Consider the following 14,343-nt stretch of genomic DNA (forward strand, 5'->3'; position numbering starts at 1 on the left):
GCTCACCCCTTTGGTAGCTTGTCAGGAGCATGCAGGCTAATCTCAGAGGCAGTGTGTAAAGCATTTGTGAACACATACAGTAACCCAATGACAACACTACAGATGGACACCACACAATTTGTAGTATAAAAATAAGTATTTTTATATAGATTTAACACAAGACCACAAACGACAAAAATCCACAATACCGTACTTAAAAATGGTAGAATTAGCTTAGTTCTGGCTTGTGCCAGACTTGTGATCGCTAGGGCTTGGATTTCTCAGAATCCTCCTCATATAACTGAATGGTGGGCACTGGTTCTTAAAATTTATACTATGGAAGATGCTATTGCTAGGAATAGAGGAATTAAAGAAAAAAATAAAGTTTGCCAAGATATGGGGGAATTTTCTGCAATGCTAGTAATGATTTGGATCATGGATGTTCTTTTTGTTTATGGCTTATTAATTATTAATGATCTGTCCGGATTGGGATCTACTTTTCTTTTTTTGTTTTTTGTTTTTTAACTTTTGTTCGTGTGTTGTATAATATGAACCTGCACCGAATTGAATTTGATTTATCTTACTTTTTTTTTTGATTCTGTATTTGGATATGCTAATCTCCTCGACTTGCTTGTCAAATAAAATTCTTTAAAAAAAAAAAAAAAGAATTAGCTTAGTTCTTTTAAGATGTAAAATGTGACACTGAGTTCAATGTACCTTCGGATGCGTAACGCTATACAACGAAAGTGTTGCAGGGAAGGTGATGCATCGGTTCCTTACACGCAAGAACGGGGATGAGTCGGGTCCCTACTGATGCAGGTACACTTAGCCTTTCATCCATCTGTGGTCGATAAAATGAGTACCATTGAGTTGGGTAACAATGAACATCTGTTATTCAGCGCCAAGAGACCTCTGGGTGAACGTGTGCTTTACAAATACACATGTTATGTTATTTTTTATGTTTAGGGGATGCGTCGGTTCTTCTCTGCGAGGGGATGTGATGCATCAAGTTCTTACTGCGCTTCCGTGGCGATGCGATGAAGATCCAGTGCAAATAAACAAAATGGTGTCTTCTCTTGGATGTGACACGATGCGTGCACGCTCGACGACCATGCGGCGACTCGACGATTCTTCTGAGCCGCGACATGCCCTGTAACACGCTTCCCGGTGATGTGTGGTCTCTGGTGCGACGTTGATCTTCTTCTCCAGCGATGCGAGGTGCTTCAGCGATGATGCAATAGCTGCAGCGGTGGTGACACGCTTCTCTGTTGATGTGACGGCACCTCATGCGACATCAATCCTCTTCTTTGGCGATGCGACGAAAGCAGATGCGGCGGCGACACGCTTCTTCTTTGTGAGTTGCACTTCCAGCTCCTTGTGACACGCAGTCCCTCAGAAAGCCCAGCACAACTGCAGGCACTTCCAAAGAACTCTTGGGGAGCTGGTGGTTGAAGTCTGTTGTCCCTGAGACTTCAGCAGAAGGCAAGCTCTATCTCAAGCCCTTGGAGATACTTCACAAATTGAATAAAAGTAGCACAAAGTCCTTTCTCCTCTCTTTAGCAGTCAGGCAACCACTGCAGGCCAATCCCTCATGCTTAGGGATAGTCTCTCCTCAGTCTCTCTGGTGGTTCCTCTCCTCAGCAAAGATTTCTTCTTGTTTCCCAAAAGTGATCTAAATTTCTGGGGTCTGGGTCCCCCATTTTATACACAGTTTCTCTTGGTCCTCTGAAGTCAGAGAGGCCTTTGCCTAGTTCAAACCAGTTCTGGTCAGTCCTGGAGTCCTCTGTTTAAATACCTCCTTCTTTCTTTTCATAGTGCAGGGCAGGGACATCAGAGGTGGAGCCAGCATTGTGGAGGGAAGGCACAGCCCTATTCAGGTCCCAGGTGCAACTACTCCCTCCCATCTGCATACAAATCTCTTTATTCAGCCCTGTGCTGACTCGTCTGTCTCCTGGAATCCCCAGGCCCCTGTCATTCAAACTCCAGACAAGGAATACACAACCTAGCAGAGGAAGGCTTGGATGGTTAGACAAGAAAATAGCTACTTTCTAAAAGTGGTATTTTCAAACACAGAATGTTAAAACGAACTTCACTAAAAGATGTATTTTATCATTCTCAGTTGCAGGCATACTAAACTCGAATATCTACCTAGTTCCCCGAGTCAGTTAGGATTATAAGATGTAATAATGAAACTGCCGATTCTGGCCTATGGGGAACAGGTAGCCTTGCAATAGTGAAAAATGAAAATGGTTGTAATTCACTATAAGGACATGCCACACACATCAGGGCTTATCCTACCTCTTACCTACAATGCACCATGCCCTTGGGCCTATCATTGGGGTGACTAATATGCAGAGAAAGGGAAGGTTTAGGGGCTGGCAAGTGTGTGTACTTGCCCAGTCAACATGGCAGTAGTACCAGACTGCACACAGGCTCTGCAATGGCAGACCTAATACATACTTTTACAGGCTGCTTTTGTGGGTGGCACAATCAGTGCTACAAGCCCACCAGCAGCATTTGTTTTCCAAGCCCTGGGCACACTAAGTGCACTGTACTAGGGTCTGACAAGTAAACAAAACCAACCAATCATGGAATTACTAATCCATACATCAATTTACCATAGGGAGCACTTGCACCGTGGCACTGGACAGCAGTGGCACAGTGCCCAAAGCACCTATAACCAGCAGAACACATAAGGCAACAGCAATAAAAAATGGAAGGGAGACCCACCCCAAGGTGCCAGGTCTAACATTTATCAATGTTTCAGTCTCATAAAGTGAAAATCTGAGAGAGCATCTCAAAACCACAGTGATCACAAATCACAAGGGCATTTGGAGACAGGCTAAGGACACCAATAACTTAAAGGATCTTGAAGACAGAATTTGGCGGTCTCCTTTGATGACCTAAGCCAGTCACTGAAGCACAGTAAAGATGCATTAGACAGTATGAACATATCAATTAATCAATCGGGGATTTGTAAAGCACACTACTCACTCGTGAGGGTTTCATGGTGCTGGGGGGTTGGGGAAATTCGGCAGCTCCAATTCATCCGAAGTGCCAGGTCTTGAATCTCATCCGGAATGCTTTCAGTGTGGGGGTTCGCCTGATGCTGAGGGGGAGTTTGTTCCAGGTCTTGGATGTGATGTAGGAGAAAGCTCTTCCTCCTGTTCTGGCACTGAAAATGTGAGGGATTTCACAAGGCCAAGGTCGGTGGAGTGGAGGTTTCGTTGAGGTATTGGGGTCTGGTGTTGTGGAAGGATTTGTAGGCATGAGTGAGCAGCTTGAAAGTCACTCTCTTTTTAACAGGGAGCCAGTGGAGGTCTTGTAGGTGCTGGGTGGTGTGGTCTTGTTGTGGGATGCTGAGGATGAGTCTGGCTGTGGCTTTCTGGATGGTCTGGAGTTTGTGGAGCAGAGATTTGTTGTTTCCAGCATAGGGGGTGTTCCCGTAGTCCATTCTGCTGGTTTTGAGTGCATGGGTGATGGTCTTTCTGAATTCCGGGGGATCTATTTGAAGTTCTTACAGAGTATGTGGAGGGTGTTGAAGCACGTGGAATATACGGCGTTGATCTGTCGGTTCATAGTTCAAGTATGCCTAGGTGCCGAGCGTGATCCGTGCATGTGGGTGGGTTGACGAGGGTGGGGGGCACCAGCTGTCATCCCACGCAGAGGGGGTGGATCAGAGGACTTCTATTTTCTCTGAGTTAAGCTTCAGGCAGCTGCTGCTCATCCAGGATGCAATGTCCTTCAGTCATTCATTCCTTCCTGGAAACTGTGACGGGTTCCTTGGTGAGGTAGAGGATGAGTTGTGTGTCATCGGCATAGGATACTATGCTAAGTCCATATTTTCTGGCGATGGTTGCGTGAGGGGCAATGTAGATGTTGACTTACACCTTCTGAGTCAAAGAGAACAACCATTTGCTTTAGACACAGTAGTCTCAATAGTGTCAGCCAGTATGCTATGGAGAATGTTGCTGTCAAAATAGTGATCATAACATCAAAGTGTAAATTAAAAGGCATATACTCTACAGAAACGTTCATTAGACACTCACTGCAATAGAGACACCATTTGCTTTTAACAGTGAATAGGTTATTGAAATCCGACCCATGAAATTAGTCTAACCAAATGTGTGCTTAGTTTGGGACAGGAGAACATAAAAATTCCAGTAAAGAAACAGTGCTCTAATCACCTCAAGAGTAGCAACATAGGGGGAGAAACACCCAACCACAATGCCAGGTAGGACAGTGCCATTAGTACTACTGTCAGCTAAAAAACGGACCGGCGTAGGTTTTGGAGCAGGAGTGGCAGTTGGCTTCGGAGTCAGGGTGGACATCACAATGGGTTCCAGGTACACAGACTGTGCTGAGAACCGATCTTCCAGCAGTAACCCTACTGGAGGCTTCTGCCGATTCTTAAGGCCTGAGTGCACACCAGTGAGAGCAAAAAGAGTGCCAAAATTATGCAGCAGGGCATCCTTAAGGCCTTGAGACTCTGCAGTGGCACTGATGGCCTGAGTAGCTCGAGGTGCATCAGGATCAACTGTAGAATCAGATTTTTAATAAGGGTAGGTAGCGTGATTGAGTGGCACCTTGCTACCCTTGCGACTTCGCTTTAGATAAAAAGTGGCGGGATGGGGTTGAGTCCCAATTTGCTGTATAAAACATGAGAAGAATCCCCCACTCAATATTCATCATATAGATCGGCAATAGCTCCAAATATATACATTACCCACGGAATATATCATTTTTAAATATTTTTATCATCAAAAATATCCACAATATTTTTCTTTTTTCTTTTTTATATATATATATATATATATATATATATATATATATATTTGCGTTAATTCAAATACATACTAAATAGTAAAAAACACATCAACATATAATAGATGGTAACATAAAAGTGTATACATGATGAACAGAAGGAGCTCTGGGTCATTTCTAAACAACCAACAAATATATATAGATATATAGTAATGACAAACTAATACATCATGTGCAGTGAAACAATACACAAACCCACAACACCTAAAATAAACATGTACAAAAAAATGAAAGAGTAATATTAGGGAAAACACAATAACAAATGAACAAATTACAACAAAGAGGAAGACAGGGTCGCCTTCAGCTGCATGATTCAGAGTTGTCCCCTAATCCCAAACACCTAAGTGTGGGTCAGTTAAAGACATGTGTTTTCTACAGTCCTGGCAAGGTATCAACCCTGAAGTTTTAGGTGGGAACATCGTCTCCTTGCACACTGGCTTTTGAGATTGGAGTCTCTTTGAATACCAGTATACGTGAAAGCGGACCTCCAGATTCACATTCAAAGATGAGGAAAGAAAGGAACTGACATCAACATGCCAGAAGAGCGCTTATATGTGTCGCCACTGAAGAAAGAAACCAACCCAGAGCTGCACGGCAATACCTATTGGCACGCAGAAGTACTGTGAAAAAAAGCTTCTGGATCCATCCTGGCCCCTGTGGAATATTCTAAAGGTAAGGAATGTGCGGTTAGAAGTATCCATCAGAAATGTGTTTAATGCATCCTGTGGAATAGATATATACCACGATGCTACACAACGGCTTATGAACTGTGTGTACATTAATACTGCAGCCCTGTGTTACCACGTGAATGCGTTCATCACTCTCTCTGAACCTCTGGGACAGACATATACTGGGAGACTGGAAAAACTGTTTATCTTGGCATTTGGCAAACAGAAGAAAAAGGCACACTTCAAAATTAAGAAGCCCTTTCTCTCCGGAAACGTGAAAACTATAAAAAAAAAATCAATTTAGTGACGTGGCAAACAGCAAAGTACATACCGGGAAGACCCAAACAGGCTGTTATTTTAATGATAGAAGAATGCTAATTTACATGTGAGGAGATGCAGACATCATTCTGGAAAAAAGGGACAGTGAATAAATGCAACAAACAGGACTATGGATTGAAATAAGTGATACTGGCACAACGAAATCGAAATATTAGTATTATTGTTAAAGTGGGTTAAGGCAGAAAACACTTGCAGATTGCTTACCTGGTTTGCCAAATGGTCGTTTAACATTTTCAGCTTTCCCCACCACATTCTTGCTGCCCTGAGAAGCTTGTAGACTTTCGTGATTCAAGGATTCCGGTTCTCGTATCTCTGGATCTGTGTTTTCGTTCCACTGCGAGTGCAGCTCCAAGGGGACCCTCTGTCCACCCTCTCTGAGGGATTTGTGTGCAGGAGTGGACTGGGTAGACGGATTCCTCATGATGTCAGTATGCCACTCGCCATGTCTGCATTCGGGCTGGGATGTACAGTATTGTGTGACATTATTCACCCACCGGTCGACAGGCATAGATGCAGATGCAGTAACAGTATTGCCAGTACCTATTTGCCTTGCAGTGTCACGGAGGTCAAGCCACCCGTTGCCGCTTGTGGGTCTAAATTTGTTCCACAGTTCTGCCCCATGAACGTCTTCAGCAAGCAATCCAGGACTCCTTGAGGTGATGTGAAAAGCACTGGGATTCTGAAAGGAAACAATCCCATTTTGACAATGTTGGGGCGAGTGCAGTCTTTCTGCAGTGTGGGTATCATTGTTCTGACTATGAAAGGCTGGCTGGCTGCTGTCAGAATCAGCAGGAGGTGCAAATGATTCCTCCATTTGCCTGAATGGGGACTTTTCTTCCAGAGAGCCTGCAGCATACCAGTTTGTTCCACGGCTCCCTTTGTTTGGTGAGATAACACGAAGTCTCTGAAACTGCTCGGCCAAAGAGCGTACCAATCTCTTACTGTTTGAGGTCTCAGACTTGGAGAACTCAGCACTTCCAACGTCAGCACTCGCTTTAAGCACACCATCATAACTGTGGGCTCTGGAGATCGTTTTAACAGTCTGTGGCTTTGATTCCGACCAGCAGTGCAGAGGAGTGTAGGAAGAAGCAGCAGCCATGACATTACAAGCACTTCCCTGACAGCTACTGTGCTGCATTGGAGAACTAGGGGAGTTGAGGCTAGGATCAGGGCCATGTTGATTACTCTTGTCTGAGGATGACATGTGCAGTCTATGTGCCAAGGGAAATACTGGCGAGAACAAAGACCCAGCTTTTAAGTTATTTGGTTTATTATTGAGTTGCGGTAAACTACTGGTTGACATGTTCATTTGTTCTTGCTGCCTGTAAATAACCCCACCTTTTTTGGTAGGACCACAAACATTTTCTTTAGACCCTCCAGCAGAAGATGCTTTGCATTCAGGACTGTAGCGGGTATCCATCTCCATTTCTTCCTGATTCTCAGCAAGCAGCCTGCGAGAAGTAGGGGTGGAAGAAGTCTGCATGTCGGGACCAGCAGGGGCAGTTTGGACATTCCGAAATTCTCTGTGATATGAACTGCGGTCAGGGGTTGATGGACTGGAAGACTCTAAGTATGTTGATGAGATTGGCTCATGGCAGGAAGCAGGCGGAAGGAAGAATGAACTGGACCCATAATCTGCATTGGTGTTTGGTTCTGGTAACACCTCGCGACTCAGCAGAACTTGGACCGAGCCAATCTGTTCACTGAAAACATACAGGATACACAAACAGAATATTTTTGCATTATTGCATAACATATCAAAGAAAATTATATTACTTAGGTGTTCTCCTACACTATGCAATGTGCTTCAGGTAAACAAGTCAGTTAAGATTATGTCAAAAGAAAAATCTGAAATAATGGGCAAGGAAAACGTTCTGAATTGTTACATTATATTATCTGCAATTGTGTAATACACAGTCTGTCATTAGTATGGCCTAGCACATCTGATAGACTGTTTTGGCATGTCTTTTAAATATCTCATGTAAAGATACCTTCGGGAACATTCTACTACCAAGTTTGGAGTTCTTCATGAAAAGGGATGATAAGCCAACAATAAAACATTCATTACATTTCACATAACTAATTCAAAGCATGCCTTATTTTTCCAGTCGGTTGAAAGAGTTTATCAGCTGCCTGCTGTGGCCCTCACATTAAACTGTTACCAAAGAATACGTTGTGGCCACTTCTGAGGACATCCCACTCTTCTACGAAAAGCTATGTAAGCAAAAACAGTGCAGCAAATGTTTGAAGGGTGCCTATGGGAAGCCGTTCACGTCAAAATTACAGATCGCCATATACCACACCTTCTGAAATGCATATAGTGATACAAAATGATTATGACACACACCAGAATAAATATAATATCTGTCATGGTGAATATGATACCTGGCAGAGTGAATCTGACTTGAACCAAAACAAATTTGATACCTGGCAAAGTGAATATACTACTTAGTGATTATTATGAATAATACACACTCTGAATTGAATAAGAGATATATTGAAATATTCATCAATGATACTGTAATGAATATGGCCCTCACTATAAACAATATAACAATCAGTGAAACAAATACAACATGCATCAAAAAGAATGGGACAATCCTTGAACTGACTGACATATGCCAATAGGAATATGACATACATTAAAATGAATATGGCAGATTGAAATAAATATAAGTTACTGAAATAAATATATTATATTCTGAAAAGAATATAATGCATATTGAAATTGTAATAGCATACATTAAAATGAAAATAACAAATGTTGCAATGAATATAAATTGAGTTGAAATAAATATTACCTAGATTGCAATGAATATGAGATATATAGGAATGAATAGGAGAGGATTTCAAATGAATTTGGCTTGTGTTGAAATAAATATAAGCCACATTGAACTGAATTCGACATACCTTAAAATGAGTATGAACAAAGCTGAAATTCTCATGAAAGTTGTCTAAATTAATATGGCATGCATAGAAATTAATACGATACATATTCATATGAATATGATGTGAATAAGTTACATCTCAAAATGAATATGACAAGTGTTACTATGAATATGACATCTATTGAAATAAATATAACATTGATTGAAAACAATCTAACACATGTTAAAATGAATATGAAATTAGATGAAATTAATATGAGGTCTATTGAAATAATTTTGACATGTTTTAAAATGTATACGAGTAACATCAAAATGAACATGACATTTATCAAAATGAATGCAGCTTGCTTTAAAAGTTATTTGATACACATTGACATGATTATGATACGTGTTGAAATGGATATGATTCATGTTAAAATTAATATAAGATTTGTTATTTTGAATGAGACATCCATTGAAAGAAATTTGATATATGCTAAGATGAATAAGACTATGTTTGAAATGAATATGAGCCCCATTGAAATTGATTCAAATTAGCTTACAATGGCTGAATATAAAACGAAGCTTGTCAAAATGAATACGTTATGCTTTGAAATTAATATGATATACATCAAAATGAATATTTCATGTATTGAAATGAATATGACCCATGTTGAAATGGATGTGATCCCTGTTAAAATTGATATGACAGGTGTTAAGCTGAATCTGGCATTCATTGAAATGAATATGACATTTATTGAAAGGCATATGACACATGTTAAGATGAATATAAACCACTTTTAAATGAATATGACACCTGTTGAAATAAAGATTGCCACATCAAAATGAACAAGGCCTTTATTAAAATGAATATGGATTTTTTTTAAATGAATATGAAACTATTTGAGATAAATGTAGCTTGCTTTGAAATTAATAAGCCATATCAAAATGAACCAAGCGATGTTTAAATGAATATGACCCCTGTTCAAATGAATATGGCTTCCAATGAACTTATGTTGATTTGTTTTAAAATTAATATTACATATTGAGATGAATATTACATATTCAGAAAGGATATGAGAAGGACTACAAGGAATTAACTAAAATTAATATAACAGAATATAAAACAAGGAACCAGCATTTACCATGCATCCGTTACATGCATCCATTTGCAACGCAAGTAAATATTTCTACATTTGTCACACTGTAACACATAGGTAAGTATTATTGCAAATAACATAATTTTTTATGTGTGCGTAGAGATAAAGGGAGATAAGGAAATGTTTGGGGTTTAAAGGAAGGTAATAATAATTTTAGATTTTAGGGTGGGTAAAGGTAAAGGGAGGTAATGGTGATTATAGGGTTTAGGAAGAGGATAGAGGCAAAGGGAGGTAAGGAATAACAAAGGGGTACTCACGTACAAAATAAAAAAACACACACACATATAAATCCATATACATGGGTGTGCACATATATGTATATATCTTTATCGTTCCAGGATTAGAGTGCCGTCTAAATTATGCAAAAGAGGAAGCAGGGAACTATGGGTAGTTCCCAAGTTTACAAGGAGTGCAGCTCCTTTCTAGGGGCACTCTACAACACCACTGAATCTGTTTACATCAAATGTCCATTATTCTAGCAAAGTTTTGAAGCATAGGATTTGTACAGTTCCATCCACTCCAAGCGAGAAGGTGACTAAGGGCCTGATTACGAGTTTTGCGGTCTTCTGAATTCCAGGTATTTGCTGCGAGGTAGGAGAAGGATCTTCCTCTGGCTGTGGTCTTGTGCATAAGTGGCTAGTGCCAGTTGGGCAGAGCGGAGGACTCAAGTGGGTGAGTGGAGTGCGAGACGGTGGGTGAGGTGCGCAGGTCCCACATCGTATAGGGCTTTGTAGGCTTGTGTGAGGAGCTCAAAGGTGATTCTTTGGTTGACTGGGAGCCTTTGGAAGTCTCTTAGGTAACCGGTGATGTGGCTGTGGTGGGGGATATTGAGGATTAGTCTGGCAGAGGCGTTCTGAATGTATTGCCGTTTCTTGAGGAGTTTCTGATTGATGCCGGCATAGAGTGTGTTGCCATAGTCAAGTCTGCTGCTGATGAGTGTGTGGGCGACCATCTTTCTGAACTCAGTGGGGATCCACTTGAAGATCTTTCAGAGCAGATGTAGCATATGGAAGCAGGATGATGAGACTGCGTTGATCTGGTGGTTCATGGTGAGCGAGGAGTCCAGATTAATGCTGAAGTTTCATGCATGATTTGGGAGTGTGGAGAGATCCAAGATCTGTGGGTCACCAGGAGTCGTCCCAGGGAGAGTGGGTGGAGCCCAGGATGGGGATTTCAGTCTTCTCTGGATGAGCTTGAGGCAGCTGTACTTCATCGAGGTGGCCACAGCCTTCATCCTGTCATGGAAGTTGTTCTTGGCGACTGTGGGTTCGTGGGTGAGGGAGAGGATCAGCTGTGTGTCATTGGCGTAGGTGAAGATGTTGAGTTTGTGGTTCCTGAGAATGGTTGCAAGCAGGTCCATTTAGATGTTGAAGAGAGTGGGGCTCAGGGAGGAGCCCTGAGGTACTCTGCAGCTGATCTCTGTGGGTTCAGAGTGCAATGGTGGTAGTCTGACTCTCTGTGTTTTGCCAGTGAGGAAGGAGCGGATCCATTGCAGGGCTTTGTCATGGATGCCGGCTTTGTGGTGTCTTGTACATAGGGTGCGGTGGGAGATGGTGTCGAACGCAACCGAAAGGTCCAGGAGGATGAGGGCTGCAGTTTCACCTCAGTCGAGGAGGGTGCAGACATTATCTGTGGCTGTTCGGAGGGTGATCTCAGAGCTGTGGTTGCTTCGGAAGCCATATTGGGAGAAGTCCAGGATGTGATTCTCTTCAATGAACTCAGAAAGGTGGGCGTTGATTGCCTTCTGGATGACCTTGACTGCTAAAGGGAGCAGAGAGATGTGTCTGATGTTCTTGAGGTCCTTCGGGTCGGCAGAGGGTTTCCTCAGCAAGGGGTTGATCTCTGCCTGTTTTCAGTCTTTCAGGATGGTGGCGGGGTTGATGGAGTAGCTGATGGTGCAGCAGAGTTCGGGGCAATGGAGGTGGTGGCTCTGTTGAAGATGTGGTTTGGGCAGGGTCCCGAGGGGGCTCCAGAAAGAATGTTCTTCATGATCTTGAGGGTATTGTCAGCAGTGAGGGGAGTCCAACTGAGCAGGGTCTGCTGGAGTCCGGTGTTATTGGGTGTGGTGGTAACAGGTAGGGTGAGAGGGTTTTGGGTTTTGAGGCTGTTGAAGCTGTCGTAGATCTCCTTAATCTTGCAGTGGAAGAAGGTGCTGAGGCTGTTGCAGAGGCATTGGGAGGGTGGGATGCCTGCTGTCTCTGTGCTGGGTTTGGTGAATTCTTTGAACATGGCGAAAAGTTCTTTGCTATTGAGTGCGTTGGTGGTGATCCCTTCTTGTAGGGCCGCTTTCTTTGTTCTAATGAGGTGGTGGTGTGGAGTGACAGCGGTTTTAAAGGCAGAGTTGTCCTCTGGGTTCTTGCTGCTCCTCCATCTCTTCTCAAGTCATCTACAGGTGTGCCTGGACTCATGAAGGGCGGGAGAGAACCAGCTGGATTTTTTGGAATGTTGCTTGCCTGAATTTTCTTTGAGAGGAGCTATTGTGTTGGCTCAGTTGGAGAGCCACATGTGATTGCGTGCTGAGGTATTAGTGTCTGCGGATGTTGGAGGTGGGGTTTCGCTGAGGGAGGTGGTGAGGTGTTCTGTGACTTTTTTTCAACTTCTGTAAGGGGAGCAATGGACGCAGTGGTGTACGGTGGGTTTGGACGCAGTGGTGGTCGGTGCAAATGAGATCGGAGGTGTGGCTGAAGGTGATGTTGCTGCTGGTGGAGATGATGGGGTTGAGACGGTGTCTTGCTGAGTGGGTTGAGGAGGTGAACCGTTGTTTGTGTCTGACCGTGGTGATGTTCTCCAGCAGGGACGATGTGTTCTTGTCGTTGGGGTTGTCCAGGTGAAAGTTGAAGTCGCCGAGGAGGATGTAGTCTGTGGAGGCCAGAGCTTGTGGTACAATGAAGTCAATTATGGAGCCGCTGATGGGTGGACGGGGTCCTTGGGGTCTACAGGTGAGGGTGCCGCAGAGGATGGTGTTCGGGTTGGCCTGGACCTGGAAGTGGAGGTGCTCCATGTAGGTCAAGTGGTTGTCCGAGTGGTGAGGCAGAGGGTACGTTTGTGTATGATGGGGATTCCTCCACTCGGTTTGTTGATGCAGTCCTTCTGAATGATCTTGTAGCCATCCGGGATGGTGGTGGCAATGTCCGGGGCAGAGGTGGAGTTCATCCAGGTTTCCATGTGGTCAATGGAGTAGAGTAGGTCCCAGATCTCCACTGCGTTTTTGTAGAGGGCGCGTGTGTTGGACAGGATACAGCTGAGATAGTTGGGTCCGGTACTTGTCAGTTGTGCAGTAAGTGGGGATGGTGTGCGTGGCAGGCAAAGGTACAGCTGTAGTTTCTGTAGGAAAAAGGGCCCTGGGTGTCATTTGGCGATGCCCGAAGGCAAGCAGTGTGGCGTCTGATGTTGAGGGCATGGAGGGTGTTGGTGTCATAAAGGTGGCTGGTCCGAGGACCAGGGTCCGTGGAGCTGGCGTGGTCCAGGTGCCTTCGGCGGGCAGCAGTTCGGCCACGCAGCGGCCACCATTAAGTAGCATGAGGAAGATAGCTAAACAGCTGGGAGGCGGGAAAATCAGGTAAGCAGTGCTGGAGGGAGGTGGGGCCAGGGGGGACGAGCAGAGGTAGGGACATAGCGAGGAAAAGGCACAAAAGTGACAAGGAAAAAGTTGAAAAGCGTAAAATGCAAAAAGTGAAAGAAAGTGACAGAAAAGCATAAAAAAATGCTTAAAGCAAAAGAAAATATGAAAGGAGTAAAAAAGAGATTGTGGCATTCCCAATCAGCGCGTCCCAGTAGCTTGTGTCAAGAGTCACTCATAGGCAGTCTCTGGGTGGATTTTCAGGCTCTGCATGGTGCAGCAAGATGGGGCCACAATGGCATACCGGGGCCACAAGATATCAGCCAGGTTGGGTGTGAATGCATTCCAGGGCCGCCACAGGCCCCCTCACAGCGAGAAGTGCTGGCCAGCCTTGGTAACCCCACACCCAAGAAGGTGGCTGCATCCGAGGCCAGCACTAGGCACAGAATCCTGACCTGCAGAGCCACACGGCTGAGGCATGGCTAGCACATCACACCCCGGGACACCCCCAGCAGGTAGCCTCTCACTGCCCAGGCTTCCCACCATATCAATCAAGGCAGTGTGTGGCCACAGCAAATCCAGGAGAGAGGTAGGAAAAAATGGGGGGAAGGATGCCCCAGGGAAGTCTGGATAAACAAAGGAACAGCTACTCTGGCCGGCTCAACAAATGTTTAGCTCCTATTAGAGCTCTCCGGACAGATATAGCTCTGTCCAGACACAAGACAGCATCCAGTATAGGTGTCTCACACACACTTCTGAAACACATCTATTTGTGTACTTATATAAATATATATGTCGGGATCCAGCTGAGGCGCCTGCCTAGACTGTTAGGTAAGGACGAAAACAACGGAGGACTACGGGTCCCAGAATGCCTAGAGGTAGGGGGAGGTTATATGAGTGATACGCGTGCACAAACCAGCGCGCGTAATTTTGGATGTTTGAATTCA

At 43.9% G+C, this 14,343-nt stretch overlaps 1 protein-coding gene across 2 annotated transcripts in view; it reads right to left on the bottom strand.

The window, feature by feature from the left end:
• The window catches only part of USP54 (ubiquitin specific peptidase 54), a 1,809,222-nt gene that overhangs the window by 462,670 nt on the left and 1,332,209 nt on the right, over window positions 1-14,343 (bottom strand). For both annotated transcript variants that reach the window (XM_086922134.1, XM_086922133.1), the window contains exon 19: window positions 6,015-7,513. In XM_086922134.1, coding sequence (XP_086778260.1) covers window positions 6,015-7,513 — 1,499 coding nt within the window. The remainder of the gene's footprint in view (window positions 1-6,014; window positions 7,514-14,343) is intronic.

Source organism: Lissotriton vulgaris, chromosome 5 (genome assembly GCF_964263255.1).
Source record: "Lissotriton vulgaris chromosome 5, aLisVul1.2, whole genome shotgun sequence".
In the NCBI taxonomy this organism is placed as follows: domain Eukaryota; kingdom Metazoa; phylum Chordata; class Amphibia; order Caudata; family Salamandridae; genus Lissotriton; species Lissotriton vulgaris.